We start from the raw sequence: 27,705 nt of genomic DNA on the forward strand, positions 1-27,705 counted from the left end.
CAGTAAGAACTGGATAACCAAAATATAGTCAGTATTTTTAAATTATATTCCAAAGAAAAGGGTTTGATGTTTGTTGCTTTCTCTTTTGATTTTTAGGTATCTGATGTGTAGTCATGCAGAAGACCTACGTGCAAAAGCAGAATGGGAAGGCAAAGGGACAGCCTCCCGATCCAAACTGTTGGACAAACTCCAGAGTAAGAATCTTAATATTCACTGCTTTTTTGTTTTCTCTAAGATTAGAAATAGATATTATAGATCAATTAGAAAGATCTATATCTAGACATACTTTCTTTGAGTGGTTATAGAAGATGATGAGAATCCATTGAGAAGTCCTTTAAACCAAAGATTTTCAAATTATCATATCTAACCTCAGGAGTCAGTGAGAGGGTGCTTGTCCCAGAACTGTTTTCCTTTTATTTATATTATATAGTGATGCTTTTTTTAAGTTTTCTTTGGAGGAAAAGTACTGTGGTTAGAGAAAAGTATGTAAACCACAGCCTTAAGCCACAAGCATTTTCAAATTTTGTTGATTTCAATACTGAGGTCGGGAATTTTTTTAGGTACATTGTTTTATTCTTACCCCACTGTGTTACATAATTTTGTAGTAGGCACTTCATTTTTGCCATATCTTAGTGTAAAAGACCTTCTCTTTGCTTAAATTATTATGTGTTATTATGTAGTTTTTATGTTGAAGTGTAGGGGTAGAAATTCTGAGAATCAGAAAACCATGAGTTTGGAAAGGAATAAGGTATTGAAGGAATAGGTTGTTATTGATTTCAAAACACCTCAGCTGGGCTTGGTGGTGCATGCCTGTAATGGGAGAGTGGCTGAGATGGGAGGACTGTGTTCGAAGTTAGTGGGGCAATCCAGGAAACCCTTTCTCGAAATAAAAAGGGATAAGAATATAAAGCACCACCACCAGGTTCAATCCCTAGTACCAAAAAGGGGGGGAAAAAGTATTACCAGTTATTATCTGAATTACCACAGTATCCTTGGCATTAGGAGCCATTTGATGGGAACTAGAACTTAACCTGTTCCAGCAGTTTGATTTGCTAATTGGAGTGTTTTTATATGACTGACTTCCCACTAATACACAATCATGATTAGATTTTCTTTTGATCATCTTATACTTTTCTTTGTTTTTGTTGGGGTTTTCAGAAGATTCACCTACAAAATAAAGCCCTCCTACCCAAGTATATGCCCATCTAGTGGCATCATCACTGTAACTTTTGACAAATATTCTTAGAATTCACATTATATCACACCCTCTAGAACTTGTCTGTTTAAGAAACACAATATCATTGAAATAGGGACAAGTACAGCAGATGATGAGTAAATGTCTAAATTAAAGTTTACGGTTTATTATTATTTTTATTTCTCTTTTTTAAAATATCTTTTATTAAAGCCTATTTACCACCATCAGTGATGCTTCCCCCACGGCGTTTACAGACTCTCCTGCGGCAGGCGGTGGAACTACAAAGGGATCGGTGCCTATATCACAATACCAAACTTGATAATAATCTAGATTCTGTGTCTCTACTTATAGATCATGTTTGTAGTAGGTAAGAAAAAAACTTCCTATATTCTAGAAAATGCTAACATTTTTACAAACACAGTTTTGAACTTTTCAAAAGAACGTATTCTTTTTTAGAATTTTACCCTGTAGCTATATAACAAATTGTCTGATTTAGCATTTGTTCATAAGTAAAGCTAAAACTACTAAAATTGAAAATCAAGAAAAATTTGTACATGCCTATATAGTAAACTATATTCAAGACCAGAAATTGGAAAGCCAATTTTTTCTCCTCTTTCTTATCTGTGGGTTTGGTTAGTCATTTTCTGTATCTAACAGTTTAACTTGGGCCTGTTATTTTCTGGCTGTAAAGTTCTGTTTAGACAAGAGATATTCTCAAAATAATTAGAATAATGGTTTATTAACTTTCTAGTGTGCATTTTGGTATTATACTTACCTACATATATAACCAAATTTATAAGAATGCAGCCTTGTATTCCAACATCAGGAGTATTTTGATAAAAGTCTCCTTGTATTTTAATAATGATCTCCAAAATTAAAGCAGAGCTTTAATTTTAAAATACTGAAAAACAAATTGGAAGTCTATGAAACTAGGAAGGAAATTACTTTGTTTCTGATGAAACCAGACAGAAAGGGGAACAGCTGTAGTACACATGCTACAATGCTTTTAGTAAAGCTCAATCAAAGACCTAGTGAAAGTAGCATGACTAAAAAGGACAAAGGTATAAATGTGCCACATGTGGTAGCAAACACAGGTAATTCTAACTACTCCAGAGGCTGAGGCAGGAGGATGGAAAGTTTAAGGCCAGCCTGGACAATATAGACCTTGTGTTAAAAATTTTAAATGAAGAGGGTTGGAGGGGTAGCTCACTGGTAGAGTAACCCTGAGTTTTAATCTCCAAAACTAATTAAAAAAAAAAAAAAAAAGGCATGTGTGACAGCTTTGGATAAACAAAGAACTTCTGAATAACCATAAAATACATCTGTACTTTTGTATAAAATAATATTTTAGGTATGCATAAACTACTGTTTTGGGAGGGTGATTGGTATAGGGGTGAAACCCAAGACCTCATGAATGCTAGGTAAGGACTCTCCCATTAAGCTAAACCTAAGCCCCACAACCCAGTTGGGGATGTCATTTTGACCCTAGTCTCCCCACTTAAAATTTAAAAAATAAAATTATCTGAACTGTTGGTCTTAAATTACTTACAAGTATTAGTCATCTTAAAGTATTAGATTATTACTTGGTACATTTCTTAAGTATTCTAACAAAGTGACTAGAGATCCTTTTCACTCTTTTTAAATATTATTATTTGACTTGTTTGAGAATTTTTAAATCTTTTCATTTAAATTGAAAAATAAGAAGATAATTGATTAAAAACCTGTAGTTTCATGTTTCATAGTTCTTTTAGGGGTTTTGAGAACAACATAAAATGAAAATAGTTGTGGCCTCACATCATTTTCGTGGTTCATAAATGTGTTGCTGTGATAACTAGAGGAATCAGAAGGTTAAGAGCTCACCTTCCTGTTTGGAGACTGAAATGTATGGGAATGTGGTGTGCATTTTTCCCAATTGCTTTAATTTTTCTATCAGTACCTGTGAAACTAAATGATAGTGAATACTTAGCTTAATTTTTTTTCTGTCTTCCAAATTGGGTCAGGTTCTCATAATCCAATGTAGAAAGCATTCCAAGGTTTTACATAGAACTGAAAGAGTTGTTCTTCAGAAATAACCATTGATAGCGGGGCTTGGTGACGCATGCCCGAAATCCCAGCCACTTGGGAGGCTGAGATAGGAGGATTGTGAGTTCAAAGCCAGCCTTAGCAACTGTGAGGTGCTAAGCAACTCACTGAGACCCTGTCTCTAATAATAAAATGCAAAATAGGGCAGGAGATGTGGCTAGTGATTGAGTGCCCCTGAGTTCAATCCCTGGTACCAAAAAAATAAATGAAGTATGTGTCCATCTAAAATGGAAAAAAAGAAAGAAAGAAAGAAAAAAACTTGGTAGGATAGTCTCTTTTTTTAGTTGTTGATGGACTTATTTATTTATATATATGCAGTGCTGAGAATTGAACCCAGTGCCTCACACATGCTAGGCAAGTGCTCCACCACTAAGCTACAGCCCCTGGACAGTCTTTTTTTGTAATCTTAAAACAAACAGAAAAACTTTTTGCTCCTCATAGTTACTACCACCATATCTCCCTCCTTCAGAGCTAAATTCTTGAAATCATTGCCCAACTGTGCATTTACAGAGTTCACTTCTTTACTTTTTCTTTACTCCAGATTTCTGTAACGCAGCTAACACAACATCCTAACAGATGCTGATGTTGATGCCAAACAACCTCTTTATCAAATTCATTGGATACTTCTAAGCTGTATCTTGAGCTTTCTATAGCATTTGACCATTTTGCTTTGAACCTTTTTCTTCTTTGATTCATATTCCAGACTCTTGGTTGTACTCCTGACTCCTCCTCAGGTTCCTCCTCTTTACCTCTCCCTTTAGTTAGTGTGTATTCCAGAGTTGTTTCTTTTCTCATCTTTCTCTATTACCTAAGTTATACTTGTGTGGATCCAGTGACTCATAGAAATAGACTAGAGCTACAGAATCCTCCTAAGTTTTAGACCTAATACAACAATTTGTAATAACAAATATTTGTTGCTCAAGTATTTTAAGCACAGCATTTTCAAAATCGAACTTCCTTTCTTGAATTCTCTGTGAGGATCTACCCAATTTCCCCATACCTGAAACACAGGAGTCAGCCTTAACTGTTGACTCAAGTTCAATTTTTCAAGATGCTGAGGGGGTGACCTAAGGTATTAAGTCAGTATCTGCAGTCTTGAGAATGAATTATACCATTCATTGCTGAACTAGGAAAATAGAACCTGAATTTGATTTAATTCCTAGTATTCAGTTAGATATCTTCAAAAGAAAAGCTGATAATATTTATCTGCTTTACTTTCTTCTAGAAACTAGATTTTAGCATTGAAATTAGAAAACTATATTCTGAAGTTAAATTTTAGTACTGAAACCTAACCACCAGCTTTTGTCTCTTCTCTCTGGTATATAAAGAATTGATTATGAATAACCAAGTTAGGATGTTTTTAAAAATCCTGATCAACATTAAAAAGTTTTCTTTGGATATTGCATATAATTTCTGTTCTTCACATCCTTAGTATACACATACTTGAGGCTGAATTTGACCAGTAAACAGTCATTTACTGAAAAAGATAACTCTGTGGATTTTTTTTTTTTTACCAACAACCAATGGAAGGATGTCTATAGGTAGTTTTTATAAGTATTAATTTTTTAGTAAAGGATTGTTATAAAATATAGGTACATTTTGAAGATTCATTTGGTTAAAATGCTACATTTTAATCAGTCTTATATCAGAAGGTATATTTGATAGCAACAGAATATTAACTATCACTTGTATATACCTAAAAATAGGCTTGTAGTAAATTGGGATGTTATTAGTCTTTTTAAAAGATTGTTTAAATAATGATAATAATGATGATTTAAATGCCACTTTAGTGATACTCAGGTATAACTGGTTGTCAGATTAGATGACTTGTGCCTATAATTTTGATTATGAATCAGTCCTTCCTTAAAGATATTTTACTACCCTGATTCAGATACTTTTTACTCATGATCAGTTTAAGCCATTAGAATTACTTGATTGGAATTTTATCCAGTCTTAAAAATATTATTTGAAAGTAACAAATGCAAAGAAAACTGGCCTTGGCATAGGTTCAAACCCTATTTCAGGTCAAACATGGTAGTGCATACCTGTAATCACAGCAACTCGGGTGGCTGAGACTGGAGGATCACAAGTTCAAGACCAGCCTCAGCAATTTGGTGAGACCATGTCAAAATAAAATAGAAAGGACCTGGTATATAGCTCAGTGGTAAAGCACCCCTGAGTTCAATCCCCAATTGTGCCCCGCCCCCCAGAAAAACTGTTTCACTTCCTTATCATTTTTATGGTATCTGATGAACTATTTGCTTCTTTGAGCCTCACGAAAACCAGGATGATAGAATTTCTCTTACAAGGTAGTTTTGAGAACTAGATATGTTGTATGTAGAGCGTCATACACAGTGTTTGGCACCTAATATGTGCTTAATAATGCCAGCTTGTATTGCTTATAATTCAGGTTAGAGTAGAATAATAGTTCACTTAATATTGATTAAGGTTAGAGTAGAATAATAGTTCATTTAATATTGAAGCAATTTGTAGTTAATCTGAAAGGTTAAAGCAGCTTCCAAATAGGCAGCCATTGAGGCAGATTGCCATTGTCATATGTGCCAGGTAAAGAATAGTAATATATTTTAAAATATATTATTACCTATCAGGTTGATGAATTGACTAAGTATATCAACATATAAATAAATATATTTTTTAAATATGTGTGTGTGTTTTGTGGGGGTTTGTGGTTTATTTTGAGATAGGGTCTTGCTATGTTGCCAGGCTCTTTAAACTTGTGGATTCAAGCAATCCTCCAGCCTCAACCTCCTCCTAAATTCTAGGACTCTTAAGTTTATATCACCATGTTAGGCCTCTAAATGATTTAGTAGTTGGAGAAAAAATAGGGAAGAACATTTTTTAAGATAAACTTAAAATTTTAGAAACTAATATTTAAGTAATTTTTAATAATACAGAGAATTTATAATATAGTTTGAATGTCCCTTATCCAAAATACTTGGGACCCAAGAGTGTTTTGATTTGAATTTTTCATATATCTATCCTAAAGGTAATTCTGTACAATATTGACATCAGGGATGGAAGTTTCCACTTGTGTTGTCATGTTAATGTTCAAAAGTTTCAGATTTTGGAACATTTCAGGTTTATGGATTATATAGGGAGTTATGCTATCCAAACAGTAGCCACTAATTGTATGTGACCATTTAACTTTTAAGTGTAAAATAATTCAAATTAAGTTCTTTGAAGTTACTACCCATATTTCAAGTTGTTTATTATCTATATGTAGCTTTGTTGGGCAGCACAAGTATATAGCATTTTCACTGTCACAGAAAGTTCTATTGGACATTGCTAATGGGCAGATTGAAAAAGGATGAAATGATTTTTTAAAGTGAGTAGTTAATGGGAATAGTCATTCTTATACTAAAACTTTGCCTTTTTAACTTGTTAGACTTAATCATAAGTCAGGAATTTTTTGCTCTTACCATATAATAATAGCTGCCATTTATTTATTTTTTTTTAAAGAATCAACACTGCTTCACATGTTTTATTTTGTTGTACATTCTTGTAGAACCAGGATCGTTTTTTCCAGTTTTGTAGAAATATAGCTGCCATTTATGAAGTAGTAGCTAAGTATCAGACTCAATCTACATGCTTTATATTCATTATCTCATCATCTTATATCCTCTTTATATAAGGAATTCTGTAAGGCAGGCACCATTATCTTTATTGTTGGAAAATTGGGTTGAGAAATTAAATAAAAATTAAAGAATCATAGCTAGTAAGTGGCTGAGCTAGTTTTGAGCATATGTCAGATTCCTTCCCCATTCTTAATGCTTTTTTTAAACTAAGGCAGCCCCTGCATATATTGTACTTCTGTGCTCCTCCAAAAATAATGCCATTTATCTCACTTTAGTATCCAATGTACTCCAGGAATTTTAGGTGTTTTTTCTAATTCTTACAAGAATCCTAAGAACCTTGTCAGATGGATATTAATCTCCTTTCATAAATGAGAGAACTGAGGCTCAGAGGAAGGAGTTACATGACTTGCTAAAGATATTAAAGCTTGTGACTAAGAAGGGACCCAAACTCTTTGTCATGCCTGTTCTCTTTTCATGATACCAACTTGCTTTTCTAATTAAGTTTAACTGGGATTTTATAGTTGAAGATGTTATGTTATTCCTTATTCTTTTCTGGAACAACAGCTAATGCCATTCAAGTTACATGATATGATCCCTTATTGTTGCTTTTATGAACTGACTTAAATCAGATCAAATAATTATCAAAAGAGGTAGGAAGAACTAAATTTTAAGTTGAAGCAGATTTAGATTACTGACTCCCACTAAGGTTTCCTTGACTAAAAGGTTTCTGTATTTTAACGTGCCAGTGTAAACTTGATTCTTAAGATGTGCAAGTGCATTCATAGTATATTTGTAAAATTTATGATGTGATCTCCAGAAATGTTTTGAAATAATGATTGTGTGTGGACTTCTTTGTTTTAGGAGACAGTTCCCCTGTTATACTCAGCAGATACTTACGGAGCATTGTAATGAAGTATGGTTCTGTAAATTCTCTAATGATGGCACTAAACTAGCAACAGGATCAAAAGATACAACAGTTATCATATGGCAAGTTGATCCGGTATGTATTCCAATATGAATGGTTAAATTATAAAAGGAGATAATTTTGAATATAACTCATTGGTTACCTATTTTAAAGTGTGCAGGTATAGATAATATTCTTTTCCAAGTGCATTTTTTATCATATTTATTACTTCTTACCTCTTCCTGTGTTGTTTAGATAACGTGTAAATTAATATTTAAATTGTTGAGTGTTAGGTACTAGTGATAGGTAAATCTGTATGCATTATTTAATTTAATTCCCTGAATAACTCTGTGAGGTGCTAATATCTCCTGTTTTCAGGAAACTGAGAATATATGCTAATTTGTGTATTAGCAGTACTTTTTATAGATTAATACAGTGTCCGTTCTGTTATAAGTTAGAAAAGACTTAATTACTGCTTTGCCTTTTAAAATCCTTCGTTATCTTGCAGAATTCATGGATCTTGTGTAAAACCTTTTCCCCCTTTCCCAGTGGTATATATGAAAATATTGGATACTGAATTTAAAATTCTGAGTTCTTGCTAACATTAGTTCTACAGCCAAGCACAGTGTGCACACCTGTACTCCTGTACAAAATGGGGAGGCTAAGGTAGAAGGAGGATAATAGGTTTAAAGCTAGCCTTGGTGAGTTAGCCAGGACCCTGTCTCAAAATAAAAAGGGTTGGGGGGCTGGGGATGTGGCTCAGGTGGTAGCACGCTCGCCTGGCATGCGTGCAGCCCGGGTTCAATCCTCAGCACCACATACAAACAAAGATGTTGTGTCCGCCGAAAACTAAAAAATAAATATTAAAAAATTCTCTCTCTCCCCTCTCTCACTCTCTCTTTTTTTTAAAAAAAAGGGGGGGGGGTGGGAATGTAGCTTTGTAGTAAAGCACCACTGGAGTCAATCCCCCGGTACTTAAAAATAAATAAATAAATATCAGATTTATCTTTGTTTATAACCAGGTGATATACAGATTTTCTTTTCTTTCAACCTGAAAATTTACTGAGTAATCAGAGAAGTACATGATTGAGGAGCTATACTTGATTTAAGAACTGTTCTTCTAAAATCATGAAGTAAATAAACTCATTTTAAAGTTTAGAATTAAAATATGATATTAGCTCAAGTTTAAGTTTTGGATCACTCTTATGTTGAAAAACTGGATAAAAGCCATAAGGGAAATAATTTTAAAAAGAATCAAATTCGAGAGCATATGGCAATTCTTATACCTGTGATATGCAATGAATGATGGGAGGTAAGGTTCATTTTTTAATGTGAAGCAGGAATTGGGAGTGGGGGATTTTTTTTTTGTTGTTGTTGGTTTGGTTTGGGTTTTTTTGTTGTTACCATATACCTCTTTGGCAGTCCACCAAGCCTACAGACTCTGATTTCTTAGGAAACCAAATTATGCTGAAAGATAGTTATCATTGTGTAGAGAAAGAAGCAATATAATAACACAATAAGAGCAGCAGATCTAAAAACTGCCAGAATTTTAAATTAGTGATGGGCATAAATAATATCATAAATATATGTAACTATAATGTTATATGAAAATAATATTGTAAATATTTGTAACTATTATATGAAAGTATTTGAGTTTTCTTCAATGATAAGAACCACATAGGGGTTGGGACTGTGGCTCAGCGGTAGAGCGATCGTCTAGCCACATGCAAGGCCCTGGGTTCGATCCTCAGCACCACATAAAAATAAATAAACAAAATAACAGTATTGTGTCCAACTACTTCTGAAAAAATAAATATTATAAAAAAAAAGAACCACATAATATTACCTAATTTACCATATTACCTAATATGCTACCTAGTACTCCCTCTGCTACCTAATATAATATACTAACACTATTTTGTTAATTGCCCTCATTAAGATTGAAGAAAATGGTGAATTCCAGGATGTTAAATGAAAATAGAGATTTGTCTTTTTCCCATTTAAGTGTTCAAAGACCCCTGAGTATATCCCTAGACTCTTCCTCGTACATCCTAGCATAAGAACCCCAGTAAAGGGGATATAAGTTTAGAAAGGGAAATAAAATGCAATGAAGTAAGCATCATACTAAATACATATGAAGTATTATGAAAAACAAAAGGAGCTTCATAGGTGATGGTACCTCATTAAAGCCTGACTATATATCACATAGGTAGAGAAAAAAAGAAAATGTTCTAGGAAGAAAAGGAACATCTCTTATTTTCTCCCACTCCAAAAAAGAATAGAATCAATAATGTCAAAGAGTAGGAAATAAAACTGAGAAGTGGGATCAAATCATGGCCTTGGAATTCTGTTCTAAGGAGTTCTGTTTTCACTTAGTTGTTTATAAAGTATCTGAAAAGGAAGGCAACAATATCCAAAGGGTGCTTTATTAACTTTTTTCCTGGTGGCTATATATGAAAGTCCCCCTTCATTTAGCATCATAAAATAAGTGCCTACTGTACTTTTGCTAAGTATATGATGATAAACCATAATTGTTTAATAGTGGGTGCTCATAGAATTAATTCTCTAGAAACTGGACAGCTGAGGAAAGTAAGAAAACTAAATCTTAAATGAAGTACGGGATAAAGAACTGTTTAAGCAAAAGTAGTTAGGAGTGGCCCTTGGGTGAAAGAAAATATGGCTTAGCATTTGGGCAGCTTGGTGGAAGAGTTCTGTGTAGACTGAGATTAATGAAGCAAGTAGCAGCAGATCAAGAAAGATCTCTAATGTATCATTCCTAAGGAGTTTTTTTGTTATTGTTTTTGCTTTGTTGTGTTACTGGGGATTGAACCCAGAGGCACTTTTTGTTTTTTGTTTTGAGATAGAATCTTGCTAAGTTGCTGAGGGTCTCTCTCAGTTGCCTAGACTGGCCTCAAACTTATAATACTCTTGCCTTTGTCTCCTTAATAGCTAGGTTTACAGATACATGTCAGTATGCCTGGCTGGTGTTTTATTCTTTTAATGGATAGAAAAAAAGAGAACTGTGAGATTTAATCTTATGTGATTCCAGTGCCTAGTTTCTTCTAACAGTTTTTCTTAATTTTGTCCAGAAAATGAATTTCCCAGCTGGTTATGTTGGCGCACACCTGTAATCCCACCAGGTTGGGAGGCTGAGATAGGAGGATTGTGAGTTCAAAACCAGCCTCAGCAATGGTGAAGGGCTAAGCAACTCAGTGAGACCCTGACTCTATAAATTACAAAATAGGGTTGGGGATGTGGCTCAGTGGTTGAGTGCTCCTCAGTTCAATCCCTAGTACCAAAAAAAAACAAAAATGAATTTCCCCATTCCCCACAAAATTCAAGCAAAATCATATGAACTCCATGTGAATAAGTTAGTATAAAGACATCGTACTTGTGAAGGTATATTCTTGTTCATCTTTAATAGGATGATTTTTTTTTTCATTAAGGTACATGAAATAAATAAGGTGGGCTTTTGGGGGTTTGTTTTTTGTTTTTCGTAGTCGTAGATGGACAGAATACCTTTATTTTTTATTTGTTTATTTTTATGTGGTGCTAAGGATTGAACCCAGAGCCTCACGTATGCTAGGCAGGCGTTCTGCCACTGAGCTACAGCCCCAGCCCTGAAAAAAAGGCTTTGAGTTAAATATTTCTAAAGTAGTTAAGTCAATTTAGAAGCAAATTTTTTTATTGCTCCAATCCATTACTGTAACTCAGAGTTTGTTCCTGGAAGATATTAAGCTAGTCAGAAATAGTAAATGTTGCATATCACTTTGAACTAATACTGTCCATCTAATAGAAGTACCTCGTGCCCATTGCCTCCTTCCCAAAGAATCAGAAGTAGTTGCATTATTAATTATTTGATTCTGTCAAAATAATGGATATTTGGACTAGACAATTATATGAATGATAAAATTAGAGTCCCACTGGTGAAGAAACAGAATGTAGTAAACATAACCACTTCTCAGTGACTTTTAAACAAGGGAACCACCTAACTTTATCAGACTGTTCCAGACCCATTTGTAACTGCTTGGATGTCATTGGTATTGCAATACCACTTCCACCACCACCCATTCTGGCTACCAGGCTCAAAAATAAGCTCAATCAGTCTTTACATCAAAGTCTAAAACTTAACTCATTTCTTTTCACCATTAGCCAAATCCATCCTTCCTTCCTTCCCTCCTTCCTTCCTTCCCTCCCCCTGCCAATATTCATCCACATTCCCTAAACTAGACATCTGGAGGTTGTCTTTGAACTTTCTTGTTACATTCTGTCATGTCATTTTTATCTCGAAAGTATCTTTTCATCTGACATATAGTCCTGATTACCTTATGAGAGCCTCATTTTTAGGGAACTGTTACTGTTGTGTTGGCTCTTTATAGGTTTCTTTATCCTGTCTCTTCATTCCAATTTGCCTTCCATATTGTTGTCCTAGTCCTTTCCTTAAAACCTAATATCTTATTATATATTCTCTACCTTGACATTTTTAAGTGATTCTTCACCCACTGGATAAAATTGAACCTTTTTCTAAAATGAATATATCAACTCTTCCAGCCTTGTTATTTGCCACTTTCATGTCCATGCAGCCTACAGAGCTTTAGAGTATGGGTCTTAAAGTTGGGCAGCCCAGATTCAAATTCTTCCTGTATGCTATAAACAGTCAAGTTTCTAACCTTTATAAAGCCTCATTTCCTTCCCAAAAATAAAATTTCCCATTTTAATGGCATTAAATAAAATTTCTCATTTTAATGTTATGAGGGAGGGGCAAGACCCATCTCCTGTACTTGTGAGGATTAAATGAAATATTGTTTATGGGTTAGTATTAAATGTTAATATTTATTAATGCTAAATAAGTGGTAACTTGCTGATGGAAATAAAATATGGTATAGTCACTTGGAAAATAGCTGGGCAGTTTCTCAAAATGATAAGCATAGAGTTATCAGGTATTTCACTGCTCTGTATATAACAAAGAGAAAAAAACAGATGCATATGAAAACTCATATATCTTCTTGGTCATATTATTTATAGTAGTCAAAAAATATAAATTAAATGTTCATCAACTGTTGAATGGTTAAACAAAGTGTACTGTATCTGTAAAATGGAATGTTATTCAGCAGTAAAAATGATAATACATTCTGTACCATGGATAAACCCTGAAAATGAAAGAAGCCAATTGCAAGAGACTGGATTACATATTATTTCATTTATGTGAAATGTCCGGAATAGGCAAATCCATAGAAATAGGGATATAGTAGTTTTCAGAAACCTTTAAGAAGGGAAATGAGTAATTGCTAATGGTTAAGGGACTTCTTTTTGGGATGGTAAAAGTATTATAAAATTATAGTAATGATTGCACAACTCTGTGAATATATTAAGCCCATAAATTGCTTACTTTCTAAAGATTAATTTGTGCTAAATTATATCTCAAGCTATTAAATTAAGAGTGAGTTCTTGTTCTGCCCATATGTTTTTAGTTCCCTTGGACAAATTCTATGTCATCTTCATATTTCTCATCTAGTACACAGTGTCTTATATACCCACTATATATAGTGGGATGTGGAAATTTGAACAGTTTTTTAGGAAGCAAGCTATTTGATGAGGGAGAGGTATTGATATAAAAAGTTCCTTAGATTAAATAATATTTTCAAAGCATATCTTTATAGCTGTTTAAGTTCTTATAGGGGTGGGATTTAACTGAGTTGTATGTCTTCCATTTTAGGATACACACCTGCTAAAACTGCTTAAAACATTAGAAGGACATGCTTATGGTGTTTCTTATATCGCGTGGAGTCCAGATGACAACTATCTTGTTGCCTGTGGCCCTGATGACTGTTCTGAGCTTTGGCTTTGGAATGTACAAGTGAGCAAGCTCCATTCTTTCTTTATGTAGCTTAAGTACTATACTCCTTATAAACATATTCTTGAAAAAACTTCATTCTTGATTTATAGAACAGAGCCATTCAACCTCTAAATTACTATAATGTATCTTACAAAGGATAGTTCTGAAAGTGAAACTTAAGTGTCCGATTTATAAATTTAAATATGCTGAATAATAGAGTTTGGGGAAGAATGGATCAGTAAGCACTTTCAGGACGTTTTTCTTTTTGTTCCATGGAACACTACTTCAGAAAAGATTTTAAGTTTGTTGCATATTTTCACAGTTGTACACAAAACTTAACTTCTAAGTGTAAAATATCAACATTAAATAAAATTTCCCATTTTAATGGCATTTACCTCATCTCCATATCTACACTTAATATTCTGAGCTGGTTTAGCAAAACTGGATAATATTTTCAGTACTTATTTTTATTAAGGCTTTATTATTTCTAAATTAAAAACTTGAACTTTATTCAGGGTCCCATTTTAGAAAAACTCAGCATTGGATTTGCTCCCATTATTTATGTGTTTTAGAATACCTGTGGTAATAGTTTAAAATTTTTTAAAACTTTTTTATATAAGCTGACTGACTGATAAGGTGATTTTTGTTTGTTCAACATCTCAGGAAATGAACGGTCCAGAATATGGTTTGAGTATAAAAAAATAACCTGGCCGGGCCTGATGGCACATGCCTGTAATCCCAGCAACTTGGGAGGCTGGATTTTCAGGCCAGCCTCAGCAACTTAGGCCCTAACCAGCTTAGCAAGATTCTGTCAAATAAAAAACAAAATGTCTGGAGGTGTAGCTCTGTGGTAAAGCATCCATGAGTTCAATGGGTTCATGGGTTCAATCCCCAGTATCAAAAAAAAAAAAAAGTATAACTTGGTGGGACAGGATTTTGAATGCAGGAACTTTTAATAAGGAGTGTGAAAATAAAACCACACAGATAATTCAAATAATGAAGATGGTATAGAGAACAGAATGAATACTAAGATGCACCTGCATCTTAGATGAAGTGACATAATTCTAATTCTGTTGTTTTAATAGTAAGGTTTCCTTATGCTCATTCAGAGAATTTGAAAATGTTAATAAAAGTTGAAAGAATAATATAATGATGACCCGTATGCCCACCATCATAGGTTTGATAGTTCTCACTTTTTTGTTTTGTTTTATATATATATATAAATACCTTCAAATATGTCCATGTAGAAAGCATTTGGAAATGCAGATATATTTTACTACTAAATATGAAAGTATGTATCTCCTAAAAACTAGCATTATCCTACATAATTAAACACTGTGAAAGCTAACATTAACTATATCTAATATTCATTTCATCAAAATCTCCAGTTGTTCCCTAAATGTGTTTCGTGTCATTTTTAGCAAGGTAGCAATTAATCAGTGGTATATTTGTGATTGAGTACAGGGAAGTTGGCAAAACAGAAGAAAATAGATGATTTTTCTCCCTGTAAAACAGAGCTGGAAGTAAATCTGATTAGACAAATGAAAGAAATTTTTTCCCATTAAAATTTCTTTTTTTTCCTCTTCAAAGATAGGAAATATGTAACTTTAATTCTATAATCTGATAACCTCATAATACTTAACTGTTTTGAGCATAATCAAATAAAAAAGAGAACAGCTGAACAATTTGGGGGAAAGGATTTAAGATTGCTGAATTTTTTTTTCCCCTTAGTGTAAGGAAAACATCTGGTTTTCTTGTTTTTGTGCCCTCTGCCTTTATTAGTTGGCCCCAGTTCCTAATCTTACCCTTTGTTTTCACCCTTTTATTTTTACTTTTGATTGCCCATTTCTCACAGGAAATTTATGCCCATGTACTTTTATTATACCAAGGGCAGCTATTATCTCTCAGATCCTGTTTCTAATCCCTGAACAAAACGGAACCAGGACTAGATTAAATGGTATGTGAATACCTTCTAAGTTGAATAATTTATAAAATTATAGCAGGAGAATATCTGAAGGTTACAATCACTAAATATGTTTACTTAGTTGGAAACAAATGTAGCATGACTATGCCTAAAAGAACAGAGATTCCTCTTTATTTCTGCAACTTTTAATTGGAATAAGGTTACATATCAGAAAAATAATTTTCATTTCTGTTTCCTTACTGTATTGTAAGCATTTGACTATGATATATAGTTTAAAGGCATAGTTTTACTACCCATTAATCATGTTCTTAAGGAATTGCTGATTACATTAACTGCAGTTTTTAGAATAAAATTTTTGAAGAATTTTGGATGGAGAAGAATGGAAGTTCAGAAGGATTAGGTGTGTTGCTTTGAACTTTTCATTATCTCACTTGGGGAAAAATATGTTTTAGTTATTAATACAGTTGGTTTAAAATGAGAAGTTAATGTATCTCATCATATCTACTCAAGTCCTTGATTGGTCGTCTGAGTGCTATGGTCTTCTTGTGGTAAGGCCAGTTAATTCATTTCTCTAATTAGGAATCCCAAAGTAACCAGCTATCCCAGTTATTATTTTTCTTCCTTTTTTTTTTAACATTCTTTTTCTTTTCTTTACATTTCTGTTTAGAGAGGTATCTTGAAGGTCTTATCCACAGTTTTATTTCCTTGTAGACAGGAGAACTAAGGACAAAAATGAGCCAGTCGCATGAGGACAGTTTAACAAGTGTGGCTTGGAATCCAGATGGAAAACGCTTTGTGACTGGAGGTCAGCGTGGGCAGTTCTATCAGTGTGTGAGTATTCAGTGCCCCCTTTCCAGTGTCTACTTGTTTAAAAGCTAATTTAGTTCTGTTTAAATAAATAATTTACTTGACTCATTTTCTTTTATGAAATATGCTATATGAAGATCTACTTTGCCATCCTCCTAAATAAGCACTATCCAATAGAATTTATTGGGCTGAGGTTGTGGCTCAGTGGTAGAGCACTTGCCTAGCATATGTGAGACACTGGATTTGATTTACAGCACTGCATATAAAATAAAAAAAATAAAATAAAGGTCCATCAGCAATTAAAAATATATGTATATTATTGCTCTTTCATTCTTTTGTTGTTGTTGAGTTTTGTTTGTTTATTCAGCACTGGGGATTGAACCCCCAAGGGTGCTTTACTACTCATTAATCCCCAACCCTTTTTGTTTTTTGAGACAGGGTTTCACTGTCTCAATCTTGCGATCCTCCTGCTTTGGCAAATTTTGCTAAACATTTTTGTTTTAAGAACAAAGTTTCTAATTTTTTGGAATGAAAGATTTAGGATTTAATTTCTTTTGAGCTTTTCAGCCTTTTGAAATTTTGTAATAAAAATTTGCTGAATTTCATGTGTGTTAGTCACTTGTTAGTCACTTTTCCATTGCCAGGATAAAATACCTGAGAAGAAAAACCTTAGAGGAGGAAAGACTTATTTGGCTCATATTTTCAGAGGTGTTATTTCCATAATCAGCTGGCTCTCTTGCTTTGGGTCTAAGGGAAGACAGAAGATCATGGTGGAAGGGCATGACAGGGGAAAGCTTCTCATATCATGGCAGCCAGGAAGCAGAGAGAGGAGGGCAGTAAAAGGAGCCAGGAACATGATGTAGTCAGTCCCCTTGGGCATGCCTTTTAAAACCGTTCTTTCTTCAACTAGATTCCACCCACTACATTTTCCACCATCTCCTGATAAACTAGCTATGAATCCCTGTTAATTGGGTTAACTCATTGAAAAGTCATAGCCCTCATGATCAATCACTTCCAAAATCCCTACCTCTAAATATTGTTGCTTTGAGGATCAAGCCTTCAAAACATAGCCTTTGGACATTCCAAATCCAAATTATAACAATTGTAAACATTTGAACAGTAAAAGGGGTGATAAGTACTACTGGAGAATTTGTCAGTATTTGAGGTATATTCTGATGATTATCTTGAATTATTAGAATGATGAAAATAAGTAACAGGTTAAAAGTTCTATGACACAGTAACCTGTGATAGAATTGCCATGTCTTACCATTCTGTATGGATTCTGTGTTTCATATCATTGCCTTTCATGATACCAGTAGAACATCAGATTTCTATTTAAGACTCAAACAAGATAGTAAATGTACTTAATGTACCTAAAGATCAATTATTACAAAGATTTTTATGTACCATGACAAGTTATTAAAGTTGCTTGATAGCTCAGTGGTAGAACTTGCCTTGTATGTGGGAGGCCCTGGATTTAATCCCCAGCAACATGTGTGTGTAAGCACACATACACAGAGATGGCTTCAAACTAATAGGATATAGTATTATCTACGTATGGCTGTTAATCATTAGTTCTTAGTTCTCTAGGCACAGGATGACCATGTAAGTTTCACTAATTTTGCTACCCCATATGATGTTTAAATCTTCAGGATATAGACTTCCTGGTTCTCTAATCTGAAAAATGGAAATGATAATTCTTAGAGCTGTGATTAGTCAGTGAGATAATGTCTGTAAGAGCTTTGATCTGTAAAGCTCATTACAAATTTGGTAACATTTTGGAAAATCTCATGAAAACAAGGTAGTGAAAATGGCCAAATTATATCATTACATCATGTGTAGGTACAAATATGTAACAACAAGTCCCATTATTATAAGTAACATTTTATGCACCTATTAAAAAATGTGGGAAAGAAGAAGAAAAATGTCATAAAAGATTCCTGAGTTCTATATAAAGCTCTAAGATGTTTTAGTAATCTTTTCCCAATCACAATTTCTGAATATTATAAAACAATCCCAATATAGTCATCCCTCGGTATCTGTAGGGGTTTTTGGTTCAAGCAATCCCTACAGATACCAGACTCTTTGGTTGCTCAGGCCCCTTGCATAAAATGGCCTGATATATGTATTATAACCTACACACATACTCCCATTCCCATACGTTATAAATCTTCTTTAGTTTACTTGTAATACCTAATACAATATAAATGCTACCTAAATACTTGTACTATATTGTTTAGGACTAATGACAAGGAAGAAAAGTCTATACATCTTTAGTACAAGCGCAGTTTGGGGTTTGTTGGGTTTGTTTTCTTCAATTATTTTTAATCCTTTGGGTGCAGGATTAGGAGGGCTGACTGTAAAGTGAGTTTTTTAAAGGCATGTTTGAATTCTTTTTTACTAAAACTAAAATTCTTACATAGAGCTTAGAGATTGTTACTTTGCTTATTTTAATAGTATTTATTTATGCATGGTGGGTTATTGAAAAGAAGATAGGCTTCCCACCCTCTTTTAATTATTATTGTTTTGAAATTTGATTTATATTCCAGTTCTTATGGTTAAAACACAGAATAATTAGATTGGATTCAGTCTGGGGGTTGGGGGGGGGCATATATTTCTAAGAAAAATACTACCAAGAGATTCTTTCAGCTCTTTGCTTTCTGAGTGCTGTTCAGTCATGGAGTTAATAATGGTTTTCTCCTGCCCAGGATTTAGATGGTAATCTCCTTGACTCTTGGGAAGGAGTGAGAGTGCAATGCCTTTGGTGCTTGAGTGACGGGAAGACTGTTCTAGCATCAGATACACACCAGCGAATTCGGGGATATAACTTCGAGGACCTTACAGATAGGAACATGTAACTATTTTTTTTTCCATTAAGTAATAATTATTTGATATTAAAATGTGTATGTGATAGGGCTTTTTCAAAAAAGCAATTTTTATTTTTTGTTTTTATTACTTTTTTTGCTTTTCATTTCATTGGTAATTTGGATTGATGGCTTGGTGGTACTTAATCTTAACTCAAATTCTTAACTGAAATATAGTGTGTAAGAGTGATTGTAGGGCTGGGGGTATAGCTCAGTTGGTAGAGTGCACTGCACAAAGCCCTGTGTTCAATTCCCAGCACCACCAAAAAAGTGATTGTAGACAAAGTTGTTGTATTTAAGCTAGAACATTTTATATTCTGATAATTTGAATGTCTTGACTTAATTTGTTGTTTCCAACATTTTCTGATTACAGAGTACAAGAAGATCATCCTATTATGTCTTTTACTATTTCAAAAAATGGCCGATTAGCTTTGTTAAATGTAGCAACTCAGGTATGTTACTAAAACTTTCAGAAAAATTTAGCTCAGTAAAAATTTTAATTGATTTTTTTTTGTATGAATGTTAACATTTTTTACTTATTCTTAAATTGGAGTGCATATGTTTGATCCTTAAAATGTGCAAAATCAATCATAAACTTCTAAGAATGGTAGCATTCTGCATAAATAGAAAATGAAAATATTCCACCAGGCAAAGTTTACTTTTAAAATTTTCTTTGAATTGAGATGGAATGAACACCTGTATTCTCTTCTGCCTACAGGGAGTTCATTTATGGGACTTGCAAGACAGAGTTTTAGTAAGAAAGTATCAAGGTGTTACACAAGGGTTTTATACAATTCATTCATGTTTTGGAGGCCATAATGAAGACTTCATCGCTAGTGGCAGTGAAGGTAAATTGTTTGTGTTATTGTCAATTTGCATATATTGATGAGTTTAAAGTTCTGTAATTCTGTCTCAATTTATGAAAGTAGTCATATCTCTGGAGCTATTTATTTAATACACTGTTAATTCCTTCCCTCCCCTGCCCCAGTTCTGGGCATCAACCCTAGGGCCTTCACATGCTAAGCAAATGTTCTGCTGCTACATTGCTAGCCCTTTTTATTTATTTATTTTTAATCTCCTGTTTTTATTTGTTTGTTTTTTGTGGTGCTGGGGATTGGACCCAGGGCCTTATTGCGTGCAAGGCCAGCACTCGACCAACTGAGCTGTATCCCCAATCCTCTTTTTATTTTTATTTTTATTTTATTTTTTATTTTGAGACACAGTCCCACTAAGTTGCCAAGGCTAACCTTTTTTTTTTTTTTTTTTTTAATAACTTTATTTTTACGTGGTGCTGAGGATTGAACCCAGTACCTCACTCATGCAAGGCAAATGCTCTACTACTGAACTACAACCCCAGCCCACGGAGGCTGACCTTGAACTTGTGATTCTCCTGCCTCCCGAGTTTCTGGGATTATAGATGTGCACCACACTCCTGGTTCCAAGCCCTCCTTATTGTCACAAGTCAGTAGTACCTATTCTGACCTTGCAGAAACATTTTTGGCCCATGCATGAATCAAATCAAGACTTAGTTAGATCATTATACTTTCAAATGTTGACTTGTTTTTTTTCATGAGACTGATAGTTTTCAAAGGTTGATAGTATCTAAAAAGTCAAGGTTAATTATGATGTCTTACCTACTACTTGAACAGAATTAATTGTTATTAAATCTTCTGTGTATTTTACATGGCCATCAAAAATAATTTTTAGGCCTGGGGTTGTGGCTCAGTGGTAGAGTGCTTGCTTAGCACATGTAAGGCCCTGTGTTCAATCCTTAGCACCACATAAAAATAAATAAATGTATTTGTTGTTCAAAATTTTGTTGTTGTTCTACAACTAAAAAAAATTTTTTAAATAATAATAATTTTTAATTCTTGTGACTTCCAAAAAGCTGAAATTAATAGAATCATCCCTACTGTTCTTTTGAATGAACTTGTTCTCCCATATAAGTATCTGTATTCTAGGCAAGCTTGTGCCTAAATGCAGACTAATATAAAATAGAATTGTTTAAAATATGTAAGCACAATTAAAATTGAATGTACTTTTAAAGGTGATAGATAACATTATAACTAGTGGCATATTATTGCAAATTTTAATTCAACATGTTTTTCTTTAATGCCCATCATACTATTCTAAGTACTGCAGCAGTAACTTATTCAAATCACTTTCTTAAATATTCAAGCTTTATGAGATAGCCCTGTGAATATTTGATTATATTTCATTTATTATAATTTTATGTTTCCCTATTTTGACAACATAAAAACATGACCTCAGTAGATAAAAAAAAAATCATAAAGTGACACATGAGATTTTTTCTTCAGTAATACATTTTCTTTCTTACCGTGTTTAATTATGTTATAGTCTTCCGGATTCTTCATTGGTTTCAATTGACTTTTTCTATGGTCTAAATACATGAAGTCTTTACTTACTTTTTTTTTTTTTTAATATTTTTTTTAGTTGTTGATAGACCTTTTTTTATTATTCTTTTTATTTGTATGCGGTTCTGAGAATTGAACGCAGTACCTCACACATGACAGGCAAGTGTATTACCACTGAGCCCCAACCCCTTTACTTACCTTTTAGTTCCTCCTTTTCTAAGATCTCTTCCCACACCTCTCCCCCACACCATGCTCCATGCAATCCTGTTTATGATGATTTTTGTGTTTTGGGTTTTGTTTTGTTTTGTTTTTCCCCTAATAATTATGCCTCAGAATTTTCCATGCCTTTTCTGAAAACATGTAACCTAGAGGTGCTTAAAGATAAGAATGGCTACAGATTGAACCCCAGGATGCTTTACCACTGAACTACATCTCCAGTCCTTTTTATTTTTGTTTTGAGCAATTATTTATGAAGCAAAAGCTAAAAGATACTAATTGAACCACTAAATTTATCTTAAGATGATTTTGTTGTTCAATAATTTTATAAAACAATTTATTTGGGGGTAGTCGGTACTAGGGATTGAACTCAGGGGCTTCAAACCACTGAGGTATATCCCCAGTCCTTTTTTTGTTTTGTTTTGTTGAAACAGCATCTTGCTAAATTGCTGAGACTGGCCTTGAACTTATGATCTTTCCACCTTAATCTCCCAAGTCAGTCAGTGGTGCACCACCATGCCTGGCCTTGAAAACATTTTTTTTTCCCCTTGTATAAAAGGAAATTAGGAAAAGGAGAAAAAAAAAAAAAAGTTTAGCTATGTTCCTCCTGAACTTAAAAAGCCCATAAAATAGAATGAGAATAGGCTTGAAAAGTATGAACTTAATCTGAAATATTCCTGTATTTGGAAGAAAAAAATCTTTTTGTAAATGTACGTGCAAGAAAATATTTACTGAAGACATAGGAAAAATGGGATTTCAAGTGGGTAAGGTCAGAATGACAAGCTTTATGATTAAGTTCTGCTTGCTCTATCAGTCTTAGAAATCCAATACTTATACAATAGTAAAAAATAATTGTAGTTTTTCTATATATTGCCAGTACAGTGAAAAAGCTTGAGTATTGATGCAATTTTGGGAGGAAAGGTTTACTCATTGCTCTTTTTGACTGATTTATATATATTTGGAGTTTTGGTGGGTCTTTAAACTATGTTCCTCAGGACTGGGGATGTGGCTCAAGCTGTAGCGCACTCGCCTGGCATGCGTGCGGCCCGGGTTCGATCCTCAGCACCACATACAAACAAAGATGTTGTGTCCGCCGAAAACTAAAAAATAAATATTAAAATTCTCTCGCTCTCGCTCGCTCGCGCTCTCTCTCTCTCTCTCTTTAAAAAAATAAAATATGTTCCTGGCAAATAAATGGCTAATGGATTACTGTGGTCATCTTGGGAGACAGTATATTCACTATATTCAATTGGTGTTCAAAACATTTTTAGAATCTTGTGAATCACTTGAGTAATGAGAAAGAAAACCAATTTCTTTACTTTACAGTTCTCATTTTTAGTCCTAACCAGAATATAATGACTTAATTTTATTATTCTTTAGGCTTAGGTTTCAGTTGCTCTTAAAAATGCTTGATATCACTAGGGATATCATTCATTCATGCCTTGTGGTGACGCACACCTGTAATGCCAGCGACTTGGGAGACTGAGACAGAAAGATCACAGTTTAAGACTAGCCTGAGTGACTTAGAGAAAAAAAGATCAAATACCATGCTGACTTCTTGCCTTTATGTCTAAAGTTTTGAAACCAGGACACATTTTCTAAAGTTTCCTCTGCTCTCAGCACATTTATGAGAGTTTTCACATTGACCACATATTGATTATCAGATTAAACACCTTTCTCATTTACCCTGGGATTCTGTTTCTATTTACAACCATCACCTAAACTTAATCTCTTCACAGTAATATAAGGTGTTCAATTCTGTTCAGAAAACTTTTTCATATACAAATGTATTCAGTCCTCATAACAACAGGAGGAGGTAAGTATTCCCATTTACAGATGAAGAGTTGCAAAGAGTGAGTAACTTGCCCAGAGTTACACAGCTAGTCGGTGATGGAGGAAGGATCTGATCTTGGGTAGTCTTGATTCCAGAGTCCATACTTTAAACTTCCACTCTATACAGTTTGGTTGTTTTTGTGTCATCACAACAAAACAAAGCTATAGGGGGTTTTATTTTTTGTGGTCAATTCACAAGATTATAGTTTTTTACATAGCCGTGCAGGTGGTACAGAGAGGAGATATTGTCTGAACTTGTTAGGAAGCTCTTGACTGCCTGAATTTGAATCCCAACTTCACCATTTACTAGCTGTTAACCATGATCAGGTCACTTATCCTCTCAGTACTTCAATCATTATTCATAAAAGCATATAGATAGGATAAGCATAGTACCCATGTCATAAGATGGTAGTAAATATTAAATTTTATATAAGTATTTGGTCCCTAAGTATTTTGTAAGCACTCAGTAAAGGTATAGCTGTCATCTTCATTGTTACTATTTTTGTATATGAATACATTGATTTTTTTTGTCATCTCACATTTCCACAGAAATTCTCTCTCTCCAGGACTTGTTTATGTTCAAAGACATTGATTAAATTATTTATTAATCATATATTCACAGAATATTGCAAATAATTTTGTTTTTGTAGCTTAATGAGAACTGATCACCTTTAATAGGGAAAATGTGTATTTTTTATTAACGTGGCTTTTCATAAGGTAATTTGTTAAACTATTCATGTTGTATTTGTTCTCCCTCTTAAATTCTAGCAATGAAGAGTCATGTTCTATGTGTAGTGAATTAATAAATTTAACAGTGATGTTGTTGATGTTAAGCAACTCCCTAACTCTTCCTCCGAATTACTGTACATTCAGATCACAAGGTTTACATCTGGCATAAACGTAGTGAACTGCCAATTGCGGAGCTGACAGGGCACACGCGTACAGTAAACTGTGTGAGCTGGAACCCACAGATTCCATCCATGATGGCCAGCGCCTCAGATGATGGCACTGTTAGAATATGGGGACCAGCACCTTTTATAGACCACCAGAATATTGAAGGTAATATCATTGTACAGTGTTCCTGTGTTTTCTCCAAATGAAACATTTTCCTGCTTACTGTGAAAACGCAGCACATTGAAGCAGTAATTTAAAATGTGGAATATGCTTTAATTTCTCTCTCCATGCACAAGACCCTAGGTTTATTTCCCAGTACTGAAAAGTTAAAAAAAAAAAAAAAAAGAAAGAAGGAAAGGAAAACTTAATTTTTCTCTTTTATTATACCTTATCTCATAAGAAATCTAAGATTCGGTGGTGATTTTTGTCTTAGAGAGGGGGACACTGGGAAGAGAATAAGGTGGAATATGTGACCTCATATTCAGTTATCTAATCAGTAAAAATCACTGTAAAAACCTTATTGAAAATCTGGCTTTATTATGCTGCCTAAATATAATATTGCAGGAAGTATTTTATGAACTTGAGAACTAGCCAGTATACAAAATTTGAAAAACTTCAGATGGTTTAAATGACCTTTCTTTAAAACATATTTTTACATTTTTTTTATAGATGGATACAGTTTCTTTATTTTTATGCATCACACATGCTAGACAAACGCTCTACCACTGAGCCACAATCCCAGCCCTGGTTTAAATTATCTTTTTTTTTTTTTTTTTTTTTTTTTTTGGTGTATATGGACACAATACAGTGCCTTTATTTTTATGTGGTGCTGAGGATCGAACCCGTGTCCTTCCCATGCTAGGCGAGCACTCTGCCACTGAGCCACAATCCCGCCCCTTAAATGATCTTGATTGTGCATTTTACTAGTAAAAATAAATGTAGTGGGCTGGGACTAGGGCTTAGTGGTAGAGCACTCGCCTAGCATGCGTGAGGCACTGGGTTCCATCCTCAGCACCACATAAAAATAATAAAATGATATTGTGCCCACCTATAACTAAAAAATAAATATTTAAAAAATACAAAAATAAATATAGTAATTTATTACTACATAAGAAGCATAGGAAAAGAGAAAGGAACTAAAATTCAGCATACACCTATGTACCAATGGCATGCTAATAAACCCTTTATTATATACACTATCTTGCATGACACCTTCATAGTCCTATCAGAAAAGAATTTTTATCCCAATTTTTATAGGTAAGGAAACTGAAGCACAGCAGGCTAATTGACTTGTTGAGTGCTTCTGGGTCTTCAGATTTAGGTCTGAAAAGTTTTTACTCACCACTTGGAGATGCTTGGAGATAAAGAAAGCCCACAGTATAAAGCAGTTAAGGACAAAAGCTTAATTGAACATAATATCAGTACCAGAAAAGAGAGGTAATGAATGAGAAACTTTATGTAAATGACTGATCTTTTTTGTCCAAATGGAACAAGTGTTTAATTTACTTAGAAGTAATTTACCTAAAAACAGATGAACAGAGCTTTTTTGGTCAATATGTTCAAATGTTATACTAAGAAAGGTGACTGACTGCTCTCAATTAAGTGATTCCTAGAGGAGGAAGATTATCAAGGTAGCACTTATGGTTTGAAAAAGTATGATCTCTTCTTTTGATCTTGTGGTACAAATTGCAGAAGGCTTGGCCACATTTACTACCAGATGGGGGTATGAGGATATGCAGTCATAGTAAAAAAGTATTAAAAGTCCTTGGATCATAAAGTTTGAGAGCTGGATGCAGTGGCATGCACTTGCAATCTCAGTGACTTGGGAAGTGAGGTAGTAAGATCACAAGTTCAAGGCCATCCTGGACACTTAGTGAGACCCTGTCTCAGTATAAAAAGAAAAGGGGTTTGGGAAGTAGCTTGTTGGTAAAGTGGAGTGGATTCAATCTGCAGTACCACCAGAAGGGCAGGCAGCAGTGGGGATGGAGAATACTGTTGAGTTGCTTGGAACTTTGAAGGGCCTTTTTATATTTGTAGGTCACTATGTAATAGAATAACAGTCCTCTGGAAAAGTCAGCTAGGACCAAAAGGCCTTATCTTCTTTTGTTGTCCTATTTAGATTTCAAGACCTGCTTTCTAAAATATAGTCTGGATAGATTTACATCTGTGATTATCTGGCTTTTCTAATTTTATTAGTCATTCAGAAGCTATTTCTTCAAGTAAACAGATTTGATTTGAAGAAGTAGGAAAATATTTAACTGTATAGTAGTAGCAGAATTACCCCAGACAAGGACATGTGTGTCTTCACTGGGAATTCTGATTAATGTGATGGGTGAGCCAAATTTTGGCTTAGTTGTAAGATCTGAACTCAATTCAGCACTTTCCAGCATGGCTCTAAAAACTATTTTTGTTGTCACCTGAAGTGAAAAAACAACCTCTATATTACCAGATATCTGGGGGGTGATTTTTGTTTGCTGTTTGTTTTAATTGTGCTGGGGATTGAACCTGGGGCCTTTGAGTATACTAGGCAAATGCTCTACCATTAAGCTACTCCCCCAGTTCTTTAACCAGATAATTGGTTATATGCCTTTTTTGCTGATGTCCGGGGTCTTTTCCTCTCACCTTGAAAACACTTTTTTCTTATTAAAGTAATACCTGTTTGTAATAAAAATTTTGAAAAATAGATGAAGTTAAAGAAGATGATATTCAGAAACCAGAGTAAGGTATTATAAGTATTAAAATATGTCACTTGACAACTCTATTTCAAAAGATAATTTGTTGACATTTTATAACAGTTAAAAGACTGATTTGTTTTATTTTGGTTTTGTTCTGTGTTTTGAGGAATGTTTAAATGAATTGGGATATGAAGTACTAATATGCTGTCCAATATGAACAAAACCTTGAAAACATTAAAGTGAAAGATGCCAGACACAATGGTCTAAATTAAAGTACGAAATTCCAACAAAATTAATTCACTTGAGTTTCTCCAGTATTCAAAGTAATTATGACTTTACATTAGAAATATATAGCCTAAGAACTGAATTAGACATATTGTTTTAATGATTATGGTAATTAAAGTATCAAGAATTTTATATTGTTACTATATTATGTTCTGTCATGATGCTGATTTTTAAACTTTCTAACCAGTCACTTTTTTCTCTCCCTCCCTTCTTCTTTCT

The 27,705-nt window shown here is 33.9% G+C and overlaps 1 protein-coding gene across 2 annotated transcripts in view; it reads left to right on the forward strand.

Annotated features, from left to right (window-relative positions):
- Wdr26 (WD repeat domain 26) overlaps window positions 1–27,705 on the forward strand; it is a 42,380-nt gene that overhangs the window by 13,273 nt on the left and 1,402 nt on the right. For both annotated transcript variants that reach the window (XM_076831623.1, XM_076831622.1), the window contains exons 5-13: window positions 97–194; window positions 1,406–1,562; window positions 7,735–7,873; window positions 13,494–13,634; window positions 16,249–16,368; window positions 19,053–19,198; window positions 19,582–19,660; window positions 19,927–20,056; window positions 24,506–24,691. In XM_076831623.1, coding sequence (XP_076687738.1) covers window positions 97–194; window positions 1,406–1,562; window positions 7,735–7,873; window positions 13,494–13,634; window positions 16,249–16,368; window positions 19,053–19,198; window positions 19,582–19,660; window positions 19,927–20,056; window positions 24,506–24,691 — 1,196 coding nt within the window. The remainder of the gene's footprint in view (window positions 1–96; window positions 195–1,405; window positions 1,563–7,734; window positions 7,874–13,493; window positions 13,635–16,248; window positions 16,369–19,052; window positions 19,199–19,581; window positions 19,661–19,926; window positions 20,057–24,505; window positions 24,692–27,705) is intronic.

This window comes from Callospermophilus lateralis, chromosome 13, assembly GCF_048772815.1.
Source record: "Callospermophilus lateralis isolate mCalLat2 chromosome 13, mCalLat2.hap1, whole genome shotgun sequence".
Lineage (NCBI taxonomy): Eukaryota > Metazoa > Chordata > Mammalia > Rodentia > Sciuridae > Callospermophilus > Callospermophilus lateralis.